The sequence below is a fragment of the Mus pahari genome, chromosome 5, assembly GCF_900095145.1.
Source record: "Mus pahari chromosome 5, PAHARI_EIJ_v1.1, whole genome shotgun sequence".
Taxonomy (NCBI): domain Eukaryota; kingdom Metazoa; phylum Chordata; class Mammalia; order Rodentia; family Muridae; genus Mus; species Mus pahari.
In genome coordinates, this window is record NC_034594.1 from 65,144,744 (window position 1) to 65,165,246 (window position 20,503).

Consider the following 20,503-nt stretch of genomic DNA (forward strand, 5'->3'; position numbering starts at 1 on the left):
ACAGATAAGATGAAGCATCTGGGTTGTCACACTCCTAGCATGACAGTCATTACCCTCTATATCAGAAGCAACTATGGCTACTTGTGAGCATCCTTCAAGACGACATTTTTGGCACCCCCTCACAGAATGAGGGGGAGAGCAAAGTCTCTAGACCCTCCCCGAGCTCTCAGGCACTCCCTGGTGCAGTTTTCCGCCAGCTATATTCAGTTCTGCCTCAGATTCACACGGACTTGTGAGGTGATACACAGAGTGCATACAGAACAGAAGAGTAACCGGAGGGGATCTTCATCTATGCAGCTCTGGGGAAGTCATCCTTATGGGGACTTCCCAGAAGTCATTGCTGCTGGTAATACAGCTGCTTTAGGGTCATCTATACTCCTGTAACTCCTCATCCAGGCTCGGTAAGCAAGCCCAAACTCATTGCTTCACTAAGTTGGGCTTGGTGGAATCATTGCTGTGGACTGTCATTGGTACCCTATGGGGAGAGTAGCCGCTTGTTGGTGTCTGCCTAGGGAAAGTCACACAATGTACACTTAGGATGAGAATCTCCTGCAAAGTTCTCAGCAGTGGAAATTACGCCACTGAAAATCCATTATGCAAAAGCAGGCAGTGCTTTGTCTCAGTGAAAGCAGACTTTCAACAAAGTGCTTTAGTAAATGACATTCCTCCACTCCTGTGAGCAAATCTATGCTGATTATCATGTTGCTAAAAGAGCTGGGAGATATTTCATATTCTGCCTATACCCATTATGGGCAGTCAGAATCTATTTCTCACATGCTGCTTCCCAGCAATGCATGCTGAATCCTGTAGACACTTGGTATTTACCAGAACAGAGAGAAATCTCTTCTGATCTATTATGAGTCACCGGAAGATTCTGACAACCTCACTTCCTGTTGCTTTCTGTTATTCATCTCTGGTCCATTTGTTTCCCTTAAAGCCCACAAACGCACCAAGGACCCCCATCACTGCCCGCTGCCTGTCAGGATGCCCTCTCTACTGGCTAATTTGTAGATGAATTACAAATCACTTAAATTTGTTTTCTAGCCTTGTGTAGTGGCACATTCCTTCAATCTCACCACTCAAGAGGCAGAGGCAGGCTGATCTCTGTAAATTCGGGACCAGCTTGGTTAACATGGAGTTCTGGGACAGCCAAAACTACATAGTGAGACCCTGTCTGTAAAAACAAAAAATAAAATAACATTTGTTTGTTTTATGGGTTCCAGTCAAGCTGAGCTGCAATGCCAGTTGGACAGGAGACTATGTGGGTGAGTGGTCATGGACACAGTGCTGGCATCCAGCTGCCTATATTTGAACCCAGATCTAAACAGGCTTCTTCAGGCAAGTACTTAACACAGAAGATCTATGGTATACGCTGCTTTTTCTATAAGCAACTGACAGAATCTACAATAATTTAGCCAATCTCTTCAAGTTGGAAAAAACGTCTCTAACTTGACATAGCATTAGCAATGCTATGACATTTTTGCATATGGTTATGCATCAAAATATTATTTGAAATAACTTCAAGTGGCTGCTAGCTGAGCAAATTAGCAAACATACCAATTATGTTCTAATTATATGCCTATCAGGAAATTATCATGATTAGTTGACAAGATTTGATGCCATGGTGTTTTGCAGTTGATGCCACTGTTAGAGTTGAAGATATTTCTTCTCTCAGGACCCGCTTCTTCATTTACTTCCCTGAAGGAGGAAATAACTTACATGTGATTCCCAGGGTTCCTTTTAATGCCTCCAGAGCAACTACTGGGGTATCTTTACTACAGGTCCAGAACCTGTTCTCCTCCTCTGTTCCATGTTTGTTCTATTTGGTCTCTGAAGGATCTTTTTTGTTATTCTTTGATTCTTTTTTATAGTTCAGTGTTTATCCCCCCACCCCCACCCCCGTCTACCCTCTGACTGTTCCTCATCTCGTGCCTTCTCCCTCCCCCTACCCCCACCCCCTGTCTCCAAGAGAATGTCCCTACCCCACCCCCTACCAGATCGCCCTCCTCCCTGGGGCCTCAAGTCTCTTGAGGGTTAGATGCATATGAAGGATTTTTTTTTTTTTTTTAAATCTTGGTCTCCCCTAGCTTGCCACTGTTAGCATTTTTTTTTTTAAGATTTGTTTATTTATTATATGTAAGTACACTGTAGCTGTCTTCAAACACTCCAGAAGAGGGCGTCAGATCTTGTTACGGATGGTTATGAGCCACCATGTGGTTGCTGGGATTTGAACTCTGGACCTTCAGAAGAGCAGTCAGGTGCTCTTACCCACTGAGCCATCTCACCAGCCTCCATGAAGGATCTTCTTACTAGAAGACTCTCTGGCATTCCATTTCCCTTTTGTGACTCCTACATTGTGTGGCTCCATAATTGTTTAATCAAATTTTATTTACTGTTTGTACACATGCATCTGTGTTGTGTCTATGTGTGCACATGAGTGCCCCAGTTCCTTCTACTTTATGTGTCCTAGGTCTTGAACTCAGGTCACCAGCCTTGGCAACAATTGCCCTTACCTGCTGAGCTATTTCATTAGTCCTTGTTACAATCTTACTAACCTGTTGAAAGCAATGTGCTCAATAGACTGTTAAAAACAATGATGTTCAGACAATTCTGAACCAAGTTTTCTGTTCAAGTGAGCTTGTCAAAGTCATCTGTCTTAGTCAGGGTTTCTATTCCTGCACAAAGCATCATGACCAAAAATCAAGTTGGGGAGGAAAGGGCTTATTCAGCTTATACTTCCACATTGCTGTTTATCTCACACACACACACACACACAAAGTCAGGACAGGAACTCACACAGGGTAGAAACTTGGAGACAGAAGTGGATGCAGAAGCCATGGAGGAATGCTGCTTACTGGCTTGCTTCCACTGGTTTATTCAGCTTGCTTTCTTATAGAACCCAAGACTACTAGCCCAGGGATGGTGCCATCTACAATGGGCTGGGCCCTCCCCAACTTGATCACTAATTGAGAAAATGCCTTACAGCTGGATCTCATGGAAGTATTTCCTCAAGGGAGGCTCCTTTCTCTGTGATAACTCCAGCTTGTGTCAGGTTGACACATAAACCCAGCCAGTACACCATCTTTCTAAGGGCCATCTTTCTAAGTGTCATCAGTTTCTCCCTTCTAATTTCTACTAGTATCGGATTGCCTTCTGAGGTTCCTAGGAGTATAATGAAGGACAGAATCTGTGATTCATTGTTCACAGCTTTTATTCGCTCTATTCTCATCCATCTCCTTCTCTGGTGGTGGTGGTAGTGAGGCATTTCTAAGGTCAGTGGCTCTGGGCACAGAGGCACATGACTATAGTCTCAGCTACTCCAGAGGGCAGATACAAGAACATTTGGTAGAATGCAACCTGTGGAGAGAATCTGAAAGCAGGCGGTTTCTAGAAGACAGCTTAAGCCCCTGCTCCTAACTTTGTACAGCTTGAGAAGCAATTGTGAAACCATAGTCCAACATTCACAGCAAAACGTCAACTTTCTTAACAGAGATTCATGCGATCATATCTGGGAGCTTGAAAGGTCACCAAAAAGGAGCCAGAGACGAAACAGCTATCTTAGGTTTTTGTTGTTTGTTTGGTTTTTGGAGACAGGTTCTGCTATTACAGACCTCATCATGTAGACCAAACTTGCCTCAAATCACGAGAGACCCACCTGTCTCTGCCTCCCGAGTGAGCCATCCAGCCCAGCTTTTAGTTTGTTAATCAAGAAAACAATGCATAGGCTCGCCTACAGGCCAATCTTATGGAGACATTTTCTTAGAGGAGGTTCCCTCTTCCCAGACTGTGTCAGGTTAAAAGAAAATAAACAACAAACAGAATACAAAACTAGTACAGCAACAGGAAAGCTACCAGACATCTCTCCTAGATAATAATGTAATATCCAAAATGAATTTAAGACCACCCAGTACCTTCCCCCTCTGAAAAGGACTTTCCAAACTGTACTAGCAGACCAAGTGCAGAGCCAGATAAGGGAGCTGGCTGACTAAACAAATGTGAAAACATAGTTTTAGCGGTCAAAATGACTGTTTGCAACTGCCAAAATAATATTAGCTGTTCTTAGAGAAATAACCATAACAAGATTAGCAATTCTCCTACCCTGCCCCACTCTAAATTCTGACAAAGACCACAAACCACCCTGACCTTGTTGCAAGAATTCCCCTGGCGTTAATAGCTGATCCATAAGTTCAAAATGTACTATTACTTTGCTGACCAAATCATAACAACCCACCACGGAGGCAAGGAAAGTGAGGGACTAGGCCAAAGGGTTACTTAGTCATTATACAAACCAACCAATGCCTGAAAGGGTTACTTGTTACACCAATGAGAACCCTGTTGCTCAAATCTGCCCTTACAAAGGTATAAAAAGTGTGTTCTTTGTTCTTGGTCTCCTCTGGCCTGCGTGCTGAGAGGCGAGTCCCCAATATGTTGGATCAATAAAAATCCTCATGCGTTTTGCAGCAATGGTGGTGGTCTCTTTGGTCCTTGTAAGGGTTTTTTGATGAACTACAACAACAACAATAATAATAGTGATAATATCACCCAAGGCTCCACGGCATTTGTGTGTGTGTGAATGTTTACAGTCTGCATTCCTCTAGCGTCAACCTTGGGCTTTTCTGGAAAACCAGAAGTATCCTAAAAGGTTGAACCAGTCTTCCTTGATTTGAGAGGGAAACGGCCTTACTTCCATGAATTATGCTACTCACCTCCTTTTCATTAATCAAAAATAAAAACTTTAAAATCCCCAACAGAGATATCTTTAAAAAACATCCTCTCCTCTCTTTGTTGTGTTTTCTTTGCTAAACTTATCTTTAAACTGTGTCTCTCAACTGATTCATATCCTTGAGAGCGTAGTAACCAAAAGACCATAAAGATGGTTTGCGTCTAGGCGTTTGAGAGCAGCCTTGAAGGCACCCACAGGCATGAGCAACAATTCAGTTTGCGTAGGTCTTGGAGGGACGCAGTTGACTACGTGAAGACAGACCTGCCATGCAGCGGAGAGAAATTACATTTCACGGCTTTTCACCTTCCGGTTAAATACCATAACTACCCCCATCTTGCAGGTTAGGCACCCAATACTTAGGGAGGCTGTCACTCAACGACAACCATTCAGTATACACAGGGGCGAGGCCCCCACTTCTGAGCTGAAATAAAGAAAAAGCGGGCCAACAAAAAAAGAAAGAAAAAGAAAAAAAGAAAAGAAAACGCACACGCAATGTAAAAGTTGCAGGGAAACAGACACCCCCGAACAAAAACACCCCACTTCCTGGCTCCTTCCGCGAAGCCAGGGTGCCTCCCAGCGGCTGCCGCTCATCACCGACGCTTCCGGCTTCAAGGTTGCGTCATTTGAGAGCGTCCCGCGACGTCTCCGGCCGGGAGCTTGCGCGGGGCCTATGATGTCCGGCCACGAGGCGGGCCTTCCGGCCTTCTCCAGGATAATTTCCGGCAGAGACCGGAAAATCTTCCGGGATCGCCTCCCGGGTGCCCTGTGAGGGGAGGGGAGGTTCCGGCGGCAGGCTTCCGTTCGCTCGCGGCTGGCAGCACACGCTGCAGCCTGCAGCCCTGCCAGTGTCGGCGCGGATCGGCCGCCCTGAGGCGCCGGGGCAGCGTTCGCCATGTCGTCGGGCCTCCGCGCCGCAGACTTTCCCCGCTGGAAGCGTCACATCGCGGAGGAACTGAGGCGCCGGGACCGACTGCAGAGGCAGGCGTTCGAGGAGATCATTCTGCAGTGTGAGCCGCACGCGCGGGCCCGGGGCGGGGAGTGGAACGCGCCGCGGCAGCGAGAACCCCAGGCAGAACCCCGGCTCCGCCCGCGCGCATGGCGGCCTCGGCGGGGACCCGGCGCCCCGCACGCCCCGAGCCCTCTCCTCTCGTTGCTTACCTTCCTTCTTTGGCTTAAACCTTAGGCGCGATCATGGAGGGCTCCCCTTCCAAGTTCTTTCCACAGGCATCGTTTGCGATTGTAAATCTCGACAACCCAGTCGGCGCCGATGCACTTAGGTGGTCAGGCTCCAGAAACATCGTGTTTAAGGGATCGAGTTCAAGACAGATTGACTTTAAGCACTAACTCGAGAGGTGGACGTTCTCGTCGGAGTGCCGTGGAACTAATGGCTTTTTGAGTTCTTGGGCCTCTCCATATTGTTTGTACACATTTGAGTTTTAGGATTTGTCCAGTGGATCATTTGCTATTAGTGAAAGCTTTAGGGGAGAAAAAGGTGGTTTCTTCGTCGCTCTTTGCGATTTTTAAGGATCGAAAGTATCTTTTGTATTTTCAAGGCGGGTTCTCACGAGCATTTTCGTGCCTCATGTTCCAAATTTAGCTAATCTGTTTGACATTTGAACGAAGAAGTTGTCACTCCTGAATCTTGAAGTCCCATCTGCTTCCTGAGATAGCCTGGGCAAAGTCTTCCTCAGTTTTGGCGGTAGTGGGATCTGCAATAGTAATCCTGCTGTTTGCATTCTGATGGGGATAAATCAGTAGTTATTTACACGTTAGAATCATCTGGGGATGTACTTGAAAACCAAAACCACCCCAGACTAATTAAGTCAGTAAAAAATGACAGAAGATAAGTAGTTCCATACCTTTTTTATGCTTCCTAAGTGGTTCGATTTGCACACACGTTTGAGCACTTTAAGTAATTGGTGTATATTATTTCATGTTAAATTTTATGAAGTACCAAGGCCAACAGTGATGAAGTTGCAGTATGGGTTAATGTTGGGGCTGAGATTTGACATTAGTTTTTAAGACACTTGTGCATTTTCCTTTGGTGGCTCTCCTGAGGAATGGCCCTTTCTCTGCACTTAGCCCTTTAAAAGGAGAGCAAGAAAGGAATGCAATCTCTGGTGTGTTGCTTCCTTGTACTCTGGGAGAGCAATGGCTATTATTGTAGCTCAGGAATCTGCTCACACATTTTATGGGTTCCGTTCTTGTTTCTCTTTAGAAAATAATGCAGTTAAAAGTCAGATTGGTTCAGAGACCTCACTAGACCTTACAGACTTTCCTGGTTTGGTGCATCTTTAAAATGGGAGTGAAGATATGCCCTGCCTGCTTCATAAAAATAGAGTGTGTATAAGGGCATTAAACACCATCTTTAATAATCTTAGAGGCAAATTGAGTCATTTTCATTTTTATTTATTTATTTTTAAATTTCAAAACTGGATAGCCTATTGATAGGAGAATATCAGATCATCTGAACAGAGACGGGAAATATTTTAAATAATGAAGATTCTTTCCAAATTATGGAGGGATGAGCTGAAATGAATTTCAGGTGATCAGATCCTTAAATAATACTATCTACTTGGAGCGGGAGAATCTGGGACATCCAACAACAACCACAGAAGAAGGAAGTTTCCGGTGCTTATAGGCTTTGGAGGGTGGGATCTCTGCACTTGCTAGGCTAGTGAAGGTACTAGACTACAAAGCCGTAATTTAGGAAACTTATCCTACTGTCCACCCTACTTTAGGTTGTTACATACTAGTATTTACCAGTTTAGGGAAGGTGCTGGATAGAACGTGAGGTCTGGCTGATCCTCAGTCAGTCAAGGAATAGCTGTTTGAGGAGTCAGGAGAAGAGAACACAGCATGTGTGCCAATGGAGCAGGTTGGACAGATAACCTTTGCTTCCTTATATCTTTCTTCATAGGCCAGGGCATTGGTCATATCTCTTCTAGTTTGACTATGACCTAGTTCGTTCTAGCCTTCTCAAGTTGGTCCTTTCTGACCATCTCCCTTGCGTTCCTTGTGTAGTTCTGTCTAAGCCCAAACAGAAACAGGAAAAGAGGCCTGGGGTAGGTGTGGGCTCCCTTATTGATGATCCTTCTTTGTAGGAGAAAATGTTTATGAAGGAGCCCTCTTAAATGCCTGTGTCCTTTAAAAGCCCCACCCACCCTTCTCACAGGATGTCCATCTGTGGTGAAACTGAATGACACCCTCTTTTTGTCAGTGCTCTTCAAGGAACCACTTCCTCCTAAAGTTCATCAAATGCAGGAAAAAGTTTCCTGCACTTCCATTTTAAGGAGAAGTAGGACGTCACCATGCCCAGCTTTGGTTGTATTGCAGATTTGTAACCACCTTCAGAGGTCTACCAGGTCCCTGTGGTCAGTCTCTTGTTTGCTTGGTGATGTTGGAACTTGGATTGTGGTACTTTAGCTTTTGAAACTGGGTCTCTTTGTAACCCAGACTGGCTTCCAACTCAGGTTCTCTTTAAGCCTACAGCATGCTGAGATTAAAGGCACTGCCCCTGACTCAGGCTATCCTTTGACTCTCATTTCTCCTTCAAGCATAAGAAAGGTTCTTTTACCAACTGAATTTTTTTGTTGTTGTTGTTTAGGCAATACTGTGCCCTCAAGCCCAAAGCATGCTAGACTAGTACTCTCCACTGAACTACACTTGTTCCACATTCTCCCCTTAGTAATCTCATCAAATAACCAGGAAGAACTAGATACTGGGAAAGAGAACCTTAAACCTCACTGTCTCGCCTCAGTTGTGTATTTTGCATGGCTCCACTGTCTTGTTTCCTTATTGTTAATTTGCTTTTTGATATAGGGCTCTAGGCTGTAACCTTTTGTGGAGGGAACTCCTCCTTTTCTACCCTTTCAGAGCCCCTCAGTCAGACCTTATTGGACTGGGCCTTTCGAGTCTGACTACATCTTTCAAGCCCTGTCTGTTCTTTTTTTTTTTTTTTTTTTTAGTCTTGGCATTCTTTTTAATATTTTTTTTCTCCGTTGTATACATTTCTTTTTTCTTTTTTTTTTTATTATTATTATTTTCTTTATTTACATTTCAAATGCTATCCCGAAAGTTACCCATACCCCTCCCCTGTCTGTTCTTTTAAATTCCTATACTATTTACCATCTCATATGGGCAGAAAGAACTGTTTTATTGCCACAAAGTCTTTCCTATAGAGTTTAGACATAAACCTCCATCCAGTTTCCTGAGCAAGAGGCCTCGCAGTGGTCTCTGACAGCTTTCTGGTTCAGCCTTTTCATGTGACTGCCTGCTTTTTCATCATTGCCAATGAGAAGTCTAAATATCTCATAGAGAAACCTTTAATCCAAGCACTTGAGAGGCAGAGGCTGGCGGATCTCTTGAGTTTGAGGACAGCCTCGTGGTGTACAAAGCAAGTTACAGGACAGACTGGACTACACAGGGAAACCCTGTCTCAAAATAATAACGATGATGAGAATAATAATAAATTAATAAAGACTAAATATTTCATCCCTTTTCCTGTGTTTGCTCCAATGTTTCTTTCCCCTCCATTAGACTGTCTGCTTTTCCCAGTGCCCTGGTCTAAAAAGTAGTTAAATTCATCAAGTTTTATACCAGTATTTCACTGTGCTGTAGTGCATGGTATTTTGTTCCTACTCCAAATGTGGAAATAATAGGGCAGGAAGCCATTTTAGTTTTCTCTATAGGGGTCTTTCTTCCAGGTGTGTGTCCATGGGTTTGTGTAGTTGGACTTTACAAGCTTAGGCCAGAAGCATCTGGGCAGTTAAGTTCCTAGATTGCTACATGCGATGAAGCCTACCACAAACATAGTTTGACACCTAATAGTGATGACACATGCTCAGGACATCTTGTACTTCTTTGGACCCAAGCTTTATAAGATATGTGCATGGTACAATAATAACTTTTTTTTTTTCTTTTTATATATACAGATACCAAGTTGCTGGAAAAGTCAGATCTTCATTCAGTATTGACCCAGAAACTACAAGCAGAAAAGCATGACATACCAAATAGGCATGAAATAAGGTATTCTGAAACAAATCTATGTTGTACATTTTATTTGAAACTTGTCTTTATGTTCTGTCTCATGCATTTATTTATTTGGGCAGAGTCCCATACTATGGCCCAGGCTAGTCTTGTACTTGTAGTGATCCTTCTTCAGCTCTTCCAGTACTGCGATTATAGATGCTCAGCAGCGTGCCCTGCAAGTTACCATCTTAAAGCAAACAGATAGTATTTTCTAGCCCAGTTTGACTCAATTCCCTTCGCATCACAACTCCTAAAATCATGTGACTAAAATGGTTGTTCACATTCTCTCTCTCAAGCCTCATCAGATAGTATAGTCGAGAAGGTTCTCAAGCCCTGTTCACATGGGGTACCTATATCAGTGTCTCTTCGAATCCACTGGGATCTATTTTTTGAGTAATCAAAAGCAAGGAGCTATGTCTGGTGTTGCACACCTGTAATTCCAACACTTGGGAGACAGAGATCGGCAGATCTGAAGCTAGTGATCTACATAGCAGGTTCCAGGCTAGCTAAGGCAAGATAGTGTGACCCTGTCTAAAAAAAAAAAAAAAAAGTTGAATAATCAGAAACAGTTGGGTTCCTGAGTAGTCTTCCAGAGCCTTGTTAAAACAGGATTAACTGACAAATAAATAGATTGCTTTTATTATAGTTATTATAGTACTGGTCTGTTTGATCCTTTTAGCCTGGTGTTTTTCAACTTTAGCTTGTGAAATTAACTTAGCAGGTTGCAGCAGGCTTTTTTCTTTCAAGAGCTAGATTGGGAAAGTAGCAGTATGCATTAATGAGAAAGGTAGGTCCTGATAAATACTGTGAATGTTTGATATGATTACTGTGCCTTAATGGAAAGCCATGCTCTAGTGCAAATAGAGTTCACAGTCTTTCTGTCCTCTCCATACTGTTGTGATCTTTGCATAGTTGGTGACTTGTGTAGGAGCAGTGCCCATTCTTAATCAAAAATCTATACTCTTTCTGCATGTTAATATCTAGTAATTATTAAAAACAAAGTAGCTAACCTTGGCTTAAAAACAAAGCCAGAAATGAGACACGTGCCCTGCCATTTACTTCTACCTATAAATGCATCTTCCATATAGCTTTTTGACCATCTGGCAAGGTCATCTGGGAAGTGACAGGGTAAGAAAAATCCTAGAGAGGAGATGGCTCTGCGCCTGTGGGGCCTGAAGAGTTGTGTTTAAGATATTGTTTAACAATGATCTGCTTAATCTTCATTATAGGAAATGCAGCTTTACCTTGTTCTCTAAATTTGGTCAGCTAAACAATTATATTCTGTCTGGGTAAGCTCTTTGGGTTCTTTTGAGACAGGGTTTCTCTGTGTAGCCCTGGCTGTCCTGGAGCTCACTCTGTAGACCAGACTAGTCTCAAACTCGGAGATCTGCATGCCTCTGCCTCCCAAGTGTAACAACATCCTGGACTGTCTAGGAAGCTCTTGTTGACTGTCCTACTTAGGTTTCTGTTTCTGTCATAAAGATTATAATCAAAAGCAACTAGTGGCAGAAAGGCTTTATTTGGCTTATATGTCCTAGTCACAGTTCATCATCTAGGGAAACCAACATAGGTACTCAGGCAGGACAGAAACCTGCCGGCAACAACTGCAGCAGAGGCCACTGAAGAACCCTGCTCCCCTGTGGCTCACTTGGCTTGTTTTCTCATACACCCCAGGACCACTTGCCTAGGGTTGTCACCACTCATGCTGGGCTAGGCCCTAAATCATTAATCAAAATGCCCCATATATTTTCATTTGAGGTTTCCTTTTCTGAAATGACCCCATGTCCAGTTGAAAGCAATCAGCACAGAGACTGCGTTCCTGTATCACTAACAAATCGATTTGCTCGGGAGGGAGTAATTGTCTGGATTTTACTCAAGTGGTTGTTTTACTAGAAGTCTGTCTTTTCCCACAAACATCTATAATGAGCCAGTCCTCCTGACTGCCTTGTTTCCATTACTGCTGTCCTTTCCACAAGTTGTCTGGGGTTCCTCTTCCCTGGATACTCTTTCTCTCCCATAGCTACTCATACTTTTGAGTCTTTACCTCAAACTCCTGATTCTGTCCAGTGGTTTACATTTATTTTTCCACCACATTTCTTTTCTTCAGACACACCAGAAGAGGGCATCAGATCTCATTACGAGTGGTTGTGAGCCACCATGTGGTTGCTGGGATTTGAACTCAGGACCTTTGGAATAGCAGTCAGTGCTCTTACCCGCTGAGCCATCTCACCAGCCCATGCCACCACCTTTCTTTTCATTTCTGAACTCTGGCTAGATTTCACTTTAGACTTGACTGTAGTATGGCCAGGCATTGGGGATGCAGAGGTGATAGGTAATAAATCCACTTAGTGGGGACAGAAGCTAAGCCAGAGACCAGCACAAAGAGATGTTAGCTTGAAAATGTGTTAAGAGTGCTCATAGAAGGTATCAGTCCCTTTGTTTCATTGTGAGTGGAATGAAGTCACTGGTCTCAAAGCAGGAGCATGGCCTGTCCCTTCTTGCCTTGTCCCTAGCAATTACAGATGCTGTTTCTATCTGCAAGTCTCCACAGCCTGTCGTTCTTGTCTGCAGTCCCCCATCTAGGAAGTCCTCCCTGTTACCCCTTTCAACCCCTCCTAACCATGTGTGAGGGGTGACTTGATTTTCTTACAGCTTTCATTTCATGAGACTTTGTGTTGAATGCCAGCCCATAGGCTAGAATACATTAGATGCTTTGTATATTCTGTGCTGCTATGCATTTGGAGAAAGATTTGGTGAGATACTTTCTAATCACTTAAAGTCATTAAGGATGACTTTATACAGGGTAGTTACTTTTTAGTCTGTTGGTTTCTACTTCTTGGGCTACTATTAGGAAAGTATCCAGTTGCTTAAAAGGGTGAGATAAATGATTATTTATGCTTAGATGTATGATAAGAATCCAAGTATAAGTAGGTGTTTGAGTTATGTGATATTACTATGCTATTCTAAGTCAGGGCCTCTCTATTTAGCTCTGGCTGCCCTGGAACTCTGTGTAAAAAAGGCTGGCTTCAAACTCAGAGAGCTCCTGCCTCGGGTTGGAATTATAGGCATGCCTGGCCACGCCCACTTCCTTATGCTGCTCTTTGAAGCACCTCTCTCACTTTGCACTGTATCCTAAATCCCAGGGAGCAGCCCCATCAGTGTGGATACTTTAATTACTGTCCAGCCTGCTTCCCTTTTTCTGTCCCTTTTTTCAGATCAGAATCATCATGAATGAGTATCTAGCTCCTGCCAAGAACCTTTTCTTCAGTTGTAAAAATTTTGCAGAATCTCTAAAATAAACGGGAAATAAAGAACCGGATCCTGGGATACTAGTCCTTCAGCTACTGGGAGCAGGTAGCATTTGCCAAAGTGTGTAGTGACCACACCTGACCAGAGTTCTCAGGGGTTGGTTTTTGTTTGTTTTCTTTTGTGCTTTGGAGAAGTGATCTTTGGGACTGGCAGGCATTCCTTGAGGAGAAATGGTTACTGTTTGGGTTTGTGTCCAGATATTTCTCTGATCAGGGTTAGTGGCCCTGGAGGTCTGTTGTGGGGTTTAAGTCTGGGTTTCCACATAGTTTGTTTTGCAAGCAGCTGTTAACTGATTAACTTTTATCTCTACCCATCCACCCTTCTACCTTTGTAGTTTAGAGCCTCTCACTGGTTTTCATTAAAGGCTTGTTTCAGAGATAATATCAAATATCTGATAAAGTTCCCAAAACAGAATCATTGTGGTGTCCTGTACTCCTGCAGCTTCATGCACATCTGTGTGCGACATTACCTGTGAGCTTTCAGTGTGGATGGCCATAACAGAATCCTTCTGTCCTTGCCAGACATTTTTCTCCCCCAAGTCTTACCATACAGGTTTGCTGGTAACTCAGGTCCCAAGCCCTGAGTCATCCTTGGTTCCTGTCAGTCTTTCATTCCCCACACATTTCAGAATGGGTCTAGACTCTCAACTGTCTCCAGTGGCACCACTGTGGTGTGAGCTACCTTCTATAGTAGGGTTACCCAGTGTCCTGCTAATTGGTCTCACTGTTTATGTTCCTGCCCTATACTCCCTTCCCATCCCAGACTGCTAAAACCCTTCATCAGTGAGTGAATGCCTCCCTAAAGTCCAGGGGAGTGGGAAACTCAGCATAAAGTTACTTTCTAAGTCTTGGTTCTTGTTTCCCTTCACTGACACTGTGCCCCTCCCAGGTCTGTAGTGTGCAGCCCCCTCTACTCAGAGGACCCCTTTGTAGGGGTGAGTACATGTCTTGCCCTTTGTTTCTTTCTGGTCACCTTAGTGAAACCCAAACTTTTCTACCCTGTTTGTGCTTTCTTTGTAACATGTAGCTTCACACACTACTTGATTTTGCCCGTCTGCTTTTTATTAATTGTCAGATGCCTGAGAACAGAGCTCTATGCTCCCTTCTTCCTTTCTCAACAAAGCCAGCAGTACCTGGCATGGGGCTGGGATGCAATACTTGCAATGAGTGGGTGTGTTGGCTGTTCACCTACACTTTATTCAGGAGCCCCGCCTTTGTTCCTTAGTTGACTGGCAGCTGTGGTTATGTTTGGTTTACCATCACCAGTCTCCAGCTTTCTACCCATAGGCTCAAGATTTGCCACTGTTTCTTTTTCTTTTTTTCTTTTTAAAGATTTATTTATTTTATGTATATGAGTACACTGTAGCTGTACAGATGGCTGTGAGCCACCACGTGGTTCCTAGGATTTGAACTTAGGTCCTTTGGAAGAGCAGTCAGTGCTTTTAACCACTGAGCCATCTCTCCAGCCCACCACTGTTTCAGATACCAGAGTGGCTTGGTAGATTGTACAGGATTAAATTCTGGAGCTAGTGATTTATTGCCTAGTCGGAAAGGTCTGGAGTCTGATTCTTTATTTCATTGTCCTTTTTTGCATGTTGTCTTTGCTAATGGTGATTTAGTCCTGGACATGATGGTGCGTGGAATGATAGTCAGCTACAAGAAATGGCCCAGTTGAGGATCAAACACCAGGAAGAGCTGACTGAACTGCACAAGAAGCGTGGGGAGGTACAGAAAGCCCCTTTTTCTTTGCAGGGCCTTCTAAGAAGAGGGAGGAAAACAATCACTGACCTGAAACTTTACAGTAGTCTGGTCTAATTTGGCATTACACACTTTCTATGAGGCAGGGAATAGGGTGGGAGATGGGTCAGCAGGCAGCCCAGGGTAGGCCACAACAGAGAAACCCATCAAGCAACATGAAGCCTGTTAGCAGGTGGTGAGTCAAAACCAAACCACTGCTCTTAACAGCAGCATAAGAAAAGTGGCAGTGAAGTCATCTTGAAGAGAAAATATTTACTCTGTGATCCCCCAAAAGTCTTCCTGATACATTCACTTTTAAGTGTGAACCCTCAGATATCAGTGTGAGGGTGAGTGTTGTACTCGAGATTCTGGTCTTAGATTAGAAAATGCCTTTACTGTGTTCAGCTGAGTCAGCCACAGGGTGGAAGCATAGACGTTTCCTCTGTACAGACCTCAAAGCCAACCAGGATTCTCAGGAAGCAGCAGCAGACATAGCCTCAAAGGTCCTTCTGCCTGCTTTGCAACCATATCCCTTTTCCTTTTTAACCTCACCCAACCCACAGGCACATCTTCTTTCTTTAAAGTTAAGGGAATAGTAACCCATTATGTGGTTGAGATTGAAAAGTCTCCTCTTTACAAGAATCTTACTTATCTTGCAGTTAGCTCAGTTGGTGATTGACCTGAACAACCAAATGCAGCAGAAGGACAAGGAGATACAGATGAATGAAGCAAAGTAAGTAGACGCCATGCGTCCTGGGGTCACACATTTGCTGTGCTGTGCTAGTCAGAGCGGGGCAGGTGGCAGGTGGGAGCCACCCTGCTCTCAGCAAGAATTGTGTTCTAGTGCTTGCAGCCTGGCACACTTTTCTAAGAAGAGCAAGGGTGATGCCCTTGAGCTCCTAGGTGCTGTACACCTACCTACCTGAGGAAGTGATGGCATTCTCAGTTCTCCATGACCTCTGTGTGCAGTCACCAGCGTCTTCCACTAGAGGGAGGGCCACAGTGGCCCTATGAAGCACATGCCTATTGGGTGCTGGAAGATATATTTGTAAGCAGAAAGATTGTTTACTAGCAGACTCAGATTTAGTGCCTTAGAGCTGTGGAGAGATCCTTCCCTTTGCCCCCTGGAAAATGCCTGGAGCTTCCCCTTCCCTCAGGTTTTGTTTTCCCCAAAAAGCTACTGTTACTAGCCGTCTGCGGTCGGAGGCACTTCACCCTGGGTTTTGCCATGGCCCTGTTCAGCATACCAAGGAGCTAGATGGACCAGGTGTGGTGGCCAGTGTTCCCACTGCTGCTTGCTCAAGCTCACCTAGGTGGCGCTCGACCAGCTGCTCTGCCTGTGGTTACAGGACTCTGATGAGAGAAAGCACCTCTCAAACTGTACTTTCAGGATTGCAGAGTGTTTACAGACCATCTCTGACCTGGAGACAAACTGCCTGGACCTGCGCACCAAACTGCAGGACCTTGAGGTAGCCAACCAGACCCTGAAGGATGAGTATGACGCCCTGCAGATTACTTTTACTGCCCTAGAAGAGAAACTGAGGAAAACTACTGAGGAGAACCAGGAACTGGTTACCAGATGGATGGCTGAGAAGGCCCAAGAAGCCAATCGCCTCAATGCAGAGAATGAGAAGGACTCCAGGTGGGACATGAAGCTGCAGTTAGTGGACTCTGGGGTTAGTGGAGCAGAACCTGGTTCTTTGAAAAGAAAAACCTGCCTGGCAACTATCAGGGTGGTAGTGGTGGCAGAGGAGCTATGAGCCAGAGAACACTAGCCAAAGTAGCAATGTGGGAATCGGAGAAATTTACATTTGCAAGAACATCTGCAGCTGATTAGAGATACAGGTAGGATTCGTGTCCCCTACTACCTCCCAATTTCATGGAGCTATTCAGACCTAGACAAAAATTCCCATTCTGCTAATAAGAAGACTGTAGCTTAATCTCAGGGATTTAAAAGTGAGATTCCTAAATTCATTGTTAATGCTTTTTAATATGGCAAAGTCTGAGTAGGATTTATGCAAGGAATTAAAAGATGGGCCACTGGGCTGTCAGGTAAATGCATTACATTGAAAAAGGAATTTTAAAACCATTTAGTTAATATTCTTCCACTAAATCCTGATGAAAAACTTCATAAATCCAGAACAACCACAAAGCTCTTGAAAAGAACACCTGTCCAACCAGTCTCTAAAGTTTGTTTTAATAGGGAAGCCTCCCACCCTACAGGTTAGGAATTTGTATCTGTGTGGCAGGACATGCAGGAATTTAGAACTCGTGTGCACACACAGGTGCTGACTGTGTATCATGATCAAGGATCACCATTACCTACACATACTTCCATTCAAGCAGCAAGACCACATTTAAATACATATATCTGGAAAATTTCCATCCGTAGCTCAGTCAGAAAAGAACTTAATTCATCTACAGTGGTATTAGGAATTAAGTTCTGAGGACTAATGGTGAGTGCCTGCCCTGCCATGTTACATACTCACATTAGTGGAAAGATTACGTCCCAGGGGTCACATTAGAAAGCAAGTGATTGCTGATAATTGTATGAAGGGTTCATGAATATGAATATTAAGGAACTTTCCAGCCAGAAAAATCAAATAGTGACAGTAAAACTGTTAGATTTCTTTACATCAGAGAACGGCAAATTAAGAAGTATTCTTTTATTTCATCACTGTGAGTGAGTTCCTATTATGCACACACAAGGTAAGGAAGGTAGAGCATGTGCCACAGTGCATGTGTGGAAGTTGGAGAATACTGAATCAGTTCTCCCCTTTATGTGGGTGTCAGGAAACCAAACTCAGACAATCAAACTTACACAGCAATCAGCTCTATCCACTAGGCTCGAAATGCTCTTTTAAAATAAAGTCTTCTAGTGCTGTCATTGGGAAGTGCCAGGTATGACAAGCAGCAGTGGCTATGGCCTGTAAAGATGATAGAAAAGTTAGGAGGCCAGTGTGTTCCAAGTGCCGGACGACTGCTTTAACTGGCCACTTGTTGGGCTCAAGGAAGTAGGTAAACTCATTCACGGATGGTTAGTCAAGGTGGTACATGATTCATAGTGAAGAAAATTAGGTCCTCACATTTAAGTTGTGACTTAGGCATACATACAGTGGAATTTTAGGAAGACATTAAGATTATGCATTTTAGGGGTTTTTTGTTTGTTTGGTTCGGTTTTTAAAAATATTTAGTTACCTATGTATTTTACGTTGTATGTACCGTCTGCATGTATGCCTGCATACCAGAAATGCCAGCTCTCTGGCCCAGATATTTTATTTCATTATTTAAGAGATGGTCTTTCTGTGTAGCTCTCAGTGTCCTGGAACTAGCTTTACAGGCCAGGCCTGACTCTGACTTCCCGGGGCTGAGATTAAAGGTGTAGACTACCACCGGGCGTGGGGCGCACGCCTTTAATCCCAGCTCTCAGGAGACAGAGACAGGTGGATTTCTGAGTTCGAGGCCAGCCTGGTCTACAAAGTGAGTTCCAGGACAGCCTGTCTTGAAAAACAAAAAAAAAAAAAAGAAAGAAAAAGAAAAAGGTACTACCTCAACCAACCTCAACATTATGTATTTGAAGAGTAATTCATAGCTTTGTTTTGAGATTACAAAACTATAAATATGAAATATAAAGTGTTCTACTTTTATTTGAGGTTGATGAGATTCTGTTTTCTTGCTTTTTTGTTGTTTTTATCTTTTCTACCTTTCTGAAGTTTTCTTGTTTAACTAAGGACTGAACCTTACACATGATGGGCAACTGCCACACTTTCAGCCCCTGAAACTTCTACTAAGGAAAAATGAGCCATCCTTTACACTGTTGCTATTGCATGTGGATTTATATTAAATGGTTTAGCTTATACCTTAGCTTTCTTGGACAGAGTTAGGGTCCTGAGGACCTCAGGGGATCTGGAAGTAGCATCATGTGACTACAGGTATAGACCCTGAAAGTGAGTTGTATAGAAGTGCTCTCTTGTCAGGCAGTGATGGCGCACGCCTTTAATCCCAGCACTTGGGAGGCAGAGGCAGGCGGATTTCTGAGTTCGAGGCCAGCCTGGTCTACAAAGTGAGTTCCAAGACAGCCAGGGCTACACAGAGAAACCCTGTCTCAAAAAACAAAAAACAAAAGAAACAAAAAAACAAAACAAAAAAAACAAAAATAAAGAAGTGCTCTCTTGCTGTGCCCTTTCTGCGAGCCCAGCCTTGTCTTGGGACTCTCTTTTCCTTGCTTCTAGCATTGTTGGTTGGGTTGGTTTGTTGCAGTCACACTGACTGGTGATGGCTGTTCCTGTTCTGCCTCCATGGTAGGTTATCTTCCCCATAGCCCAGCACTGGTTGCTGTAAAAGACGCATTCAGAGGACATCCAGACTATCAGAGAAGCACTGAGGTGCCTTGTGCCTCTTCATGTTTTTATTACCATACAGAATAGAATCTAGGCTGGAGAAAGAAGGCCTCAGATAGTCTGCAGCAGCTTTCTGGTAGGACAGTGCTACACCCCAAATCCAGGTACCTCTCAGCTATAAGAATGTTTAGATAAACTGTGTTCTGTACTACTTAGTTTTCATTCTTCATAGTGTTTAAAAATATAAGACACCCCTTCAGACAACAGCCTTCCTTTACAAGATTCTAATAAGCCATTTAGAGGACTTTATACATTAGAGAACTTTTAGTAGGGCTTTAAATTTTTTCTAACAGTTCTTTATTGTAGCTCAGAAGCAGTGCTAGGGGCTACCAGACAGCTTAGCACTCAAAGACACTGCTGCCAAGAATGACAACCTGTGTTTGAGCCCTGATGGGAAGAAAACCAACTCTAGCAAGTTCTCTGTCCTCTACACATGAGCCCCTGCACTTTCCATGTGCACACACAAAATGTAAAAACAAAGCCGGTACTAGAATTTTAGTGTGACGATGAGGTTCTTCACAGAGAGGTAAAATTGCCAAGGAAGGGAACAGACCACCTTGGCTAGAAATAGGGAGACATGATTCTGAGAGGTGTGGCAGTGAGGTAAGGTGCTGACCACTTAGTGGTTTGTCCAAACCACGACACTGCCTGGTCTTAGTTACAGTTCTGTGCACTTCAGCTGTCCAAGGATTTCAGAGTACCTTACTTAGAACAGTGATGCAGTTGTCCTTTGGTGTCAATAGACCCCATATCTTTCCATTTCCTTTGGTAGCCTAAGTCACCTAAAGATAACATAAGACTTAGACTTGAGCGTCTGCAAACTGTGATAGCCACTGGATTTCTTGTTTTTTGTTTTGTGGCTGGGTTAATAATATAGTTTACTACAGGAAGCTAAGTCAGCCGTAACTAGCCGTGGGATCAGCTTGAAGTACCTCTTTGTCCTAAGCAGCCACGGTTCTTTACAGGCCGGTTTTCTTTTGTGTGTTTAAGAGAGCTCTTGCCACAGTTCACAGGTAGCTCCCGCAAGGGATCTGACTTTGGTCATTAGGCTTGGTGGCACATATCTTTTAACTGGCCCTGGAGCCTTTTTATACTGGGAGATCTCGTCAGTATTTAGGGTGAGTATTTGGGTGTCTTTGACCATACTAACTATTATTCGAAAAGGCTTAAACATTCCTTGGTGTGGGGAGGGGCATGAATCCATACAGGTACTGTGCTGTGACTTGATCACTGAACCTAAAGTTAGGTGGCACTGAACACAAGGCCCAGAGATCCTCCTGTCTGTTCTCCCACAGGGGTTGTAG

The 20,503-nt window shown here is 43.8% G+C and overlaps 1 protein-coding gene across 3 annotated transcripts in view; it reads left to right on the plus strand.

Moving 5' to 3' along the window:
* Positions 1-5,422: 5,422 nt before the first annotated feature.
* Positions 5,423-20,503, plus strand: part of Atg16l1 (autophagy related 16 like 1) — a 38,012-nt gene continuing 22,931 nt past the window's right edge. For all 3 annotated transcript variants that reach the window (XM_021199077.1, XM_021199078.2, XM_021199079.2), the window contains exons 1-5: positions 5,423-5,730; positions 9,658-9,751; positions 14,682-14,787; positions 15,459-15,532; positions 16,190-16,441. In XM_021199077.1, the coding sequence (XP_021054736.1) occupies positions 5,616-5,730; positions 9,658-9,751; positions 14,682-14,787; positions 15,459-15,532; positions 16,190-16,441 (641 nt within the window). In that variant the 5' untranslated portion in view covers positions 5,423-5,615. The remainder of the gene's footprint in view (positions 5,731-9,657; positions 9,752-14,681; positions 14,788-15,458; positions 15,533-16,189; positions 16,442-20,503) is intronic.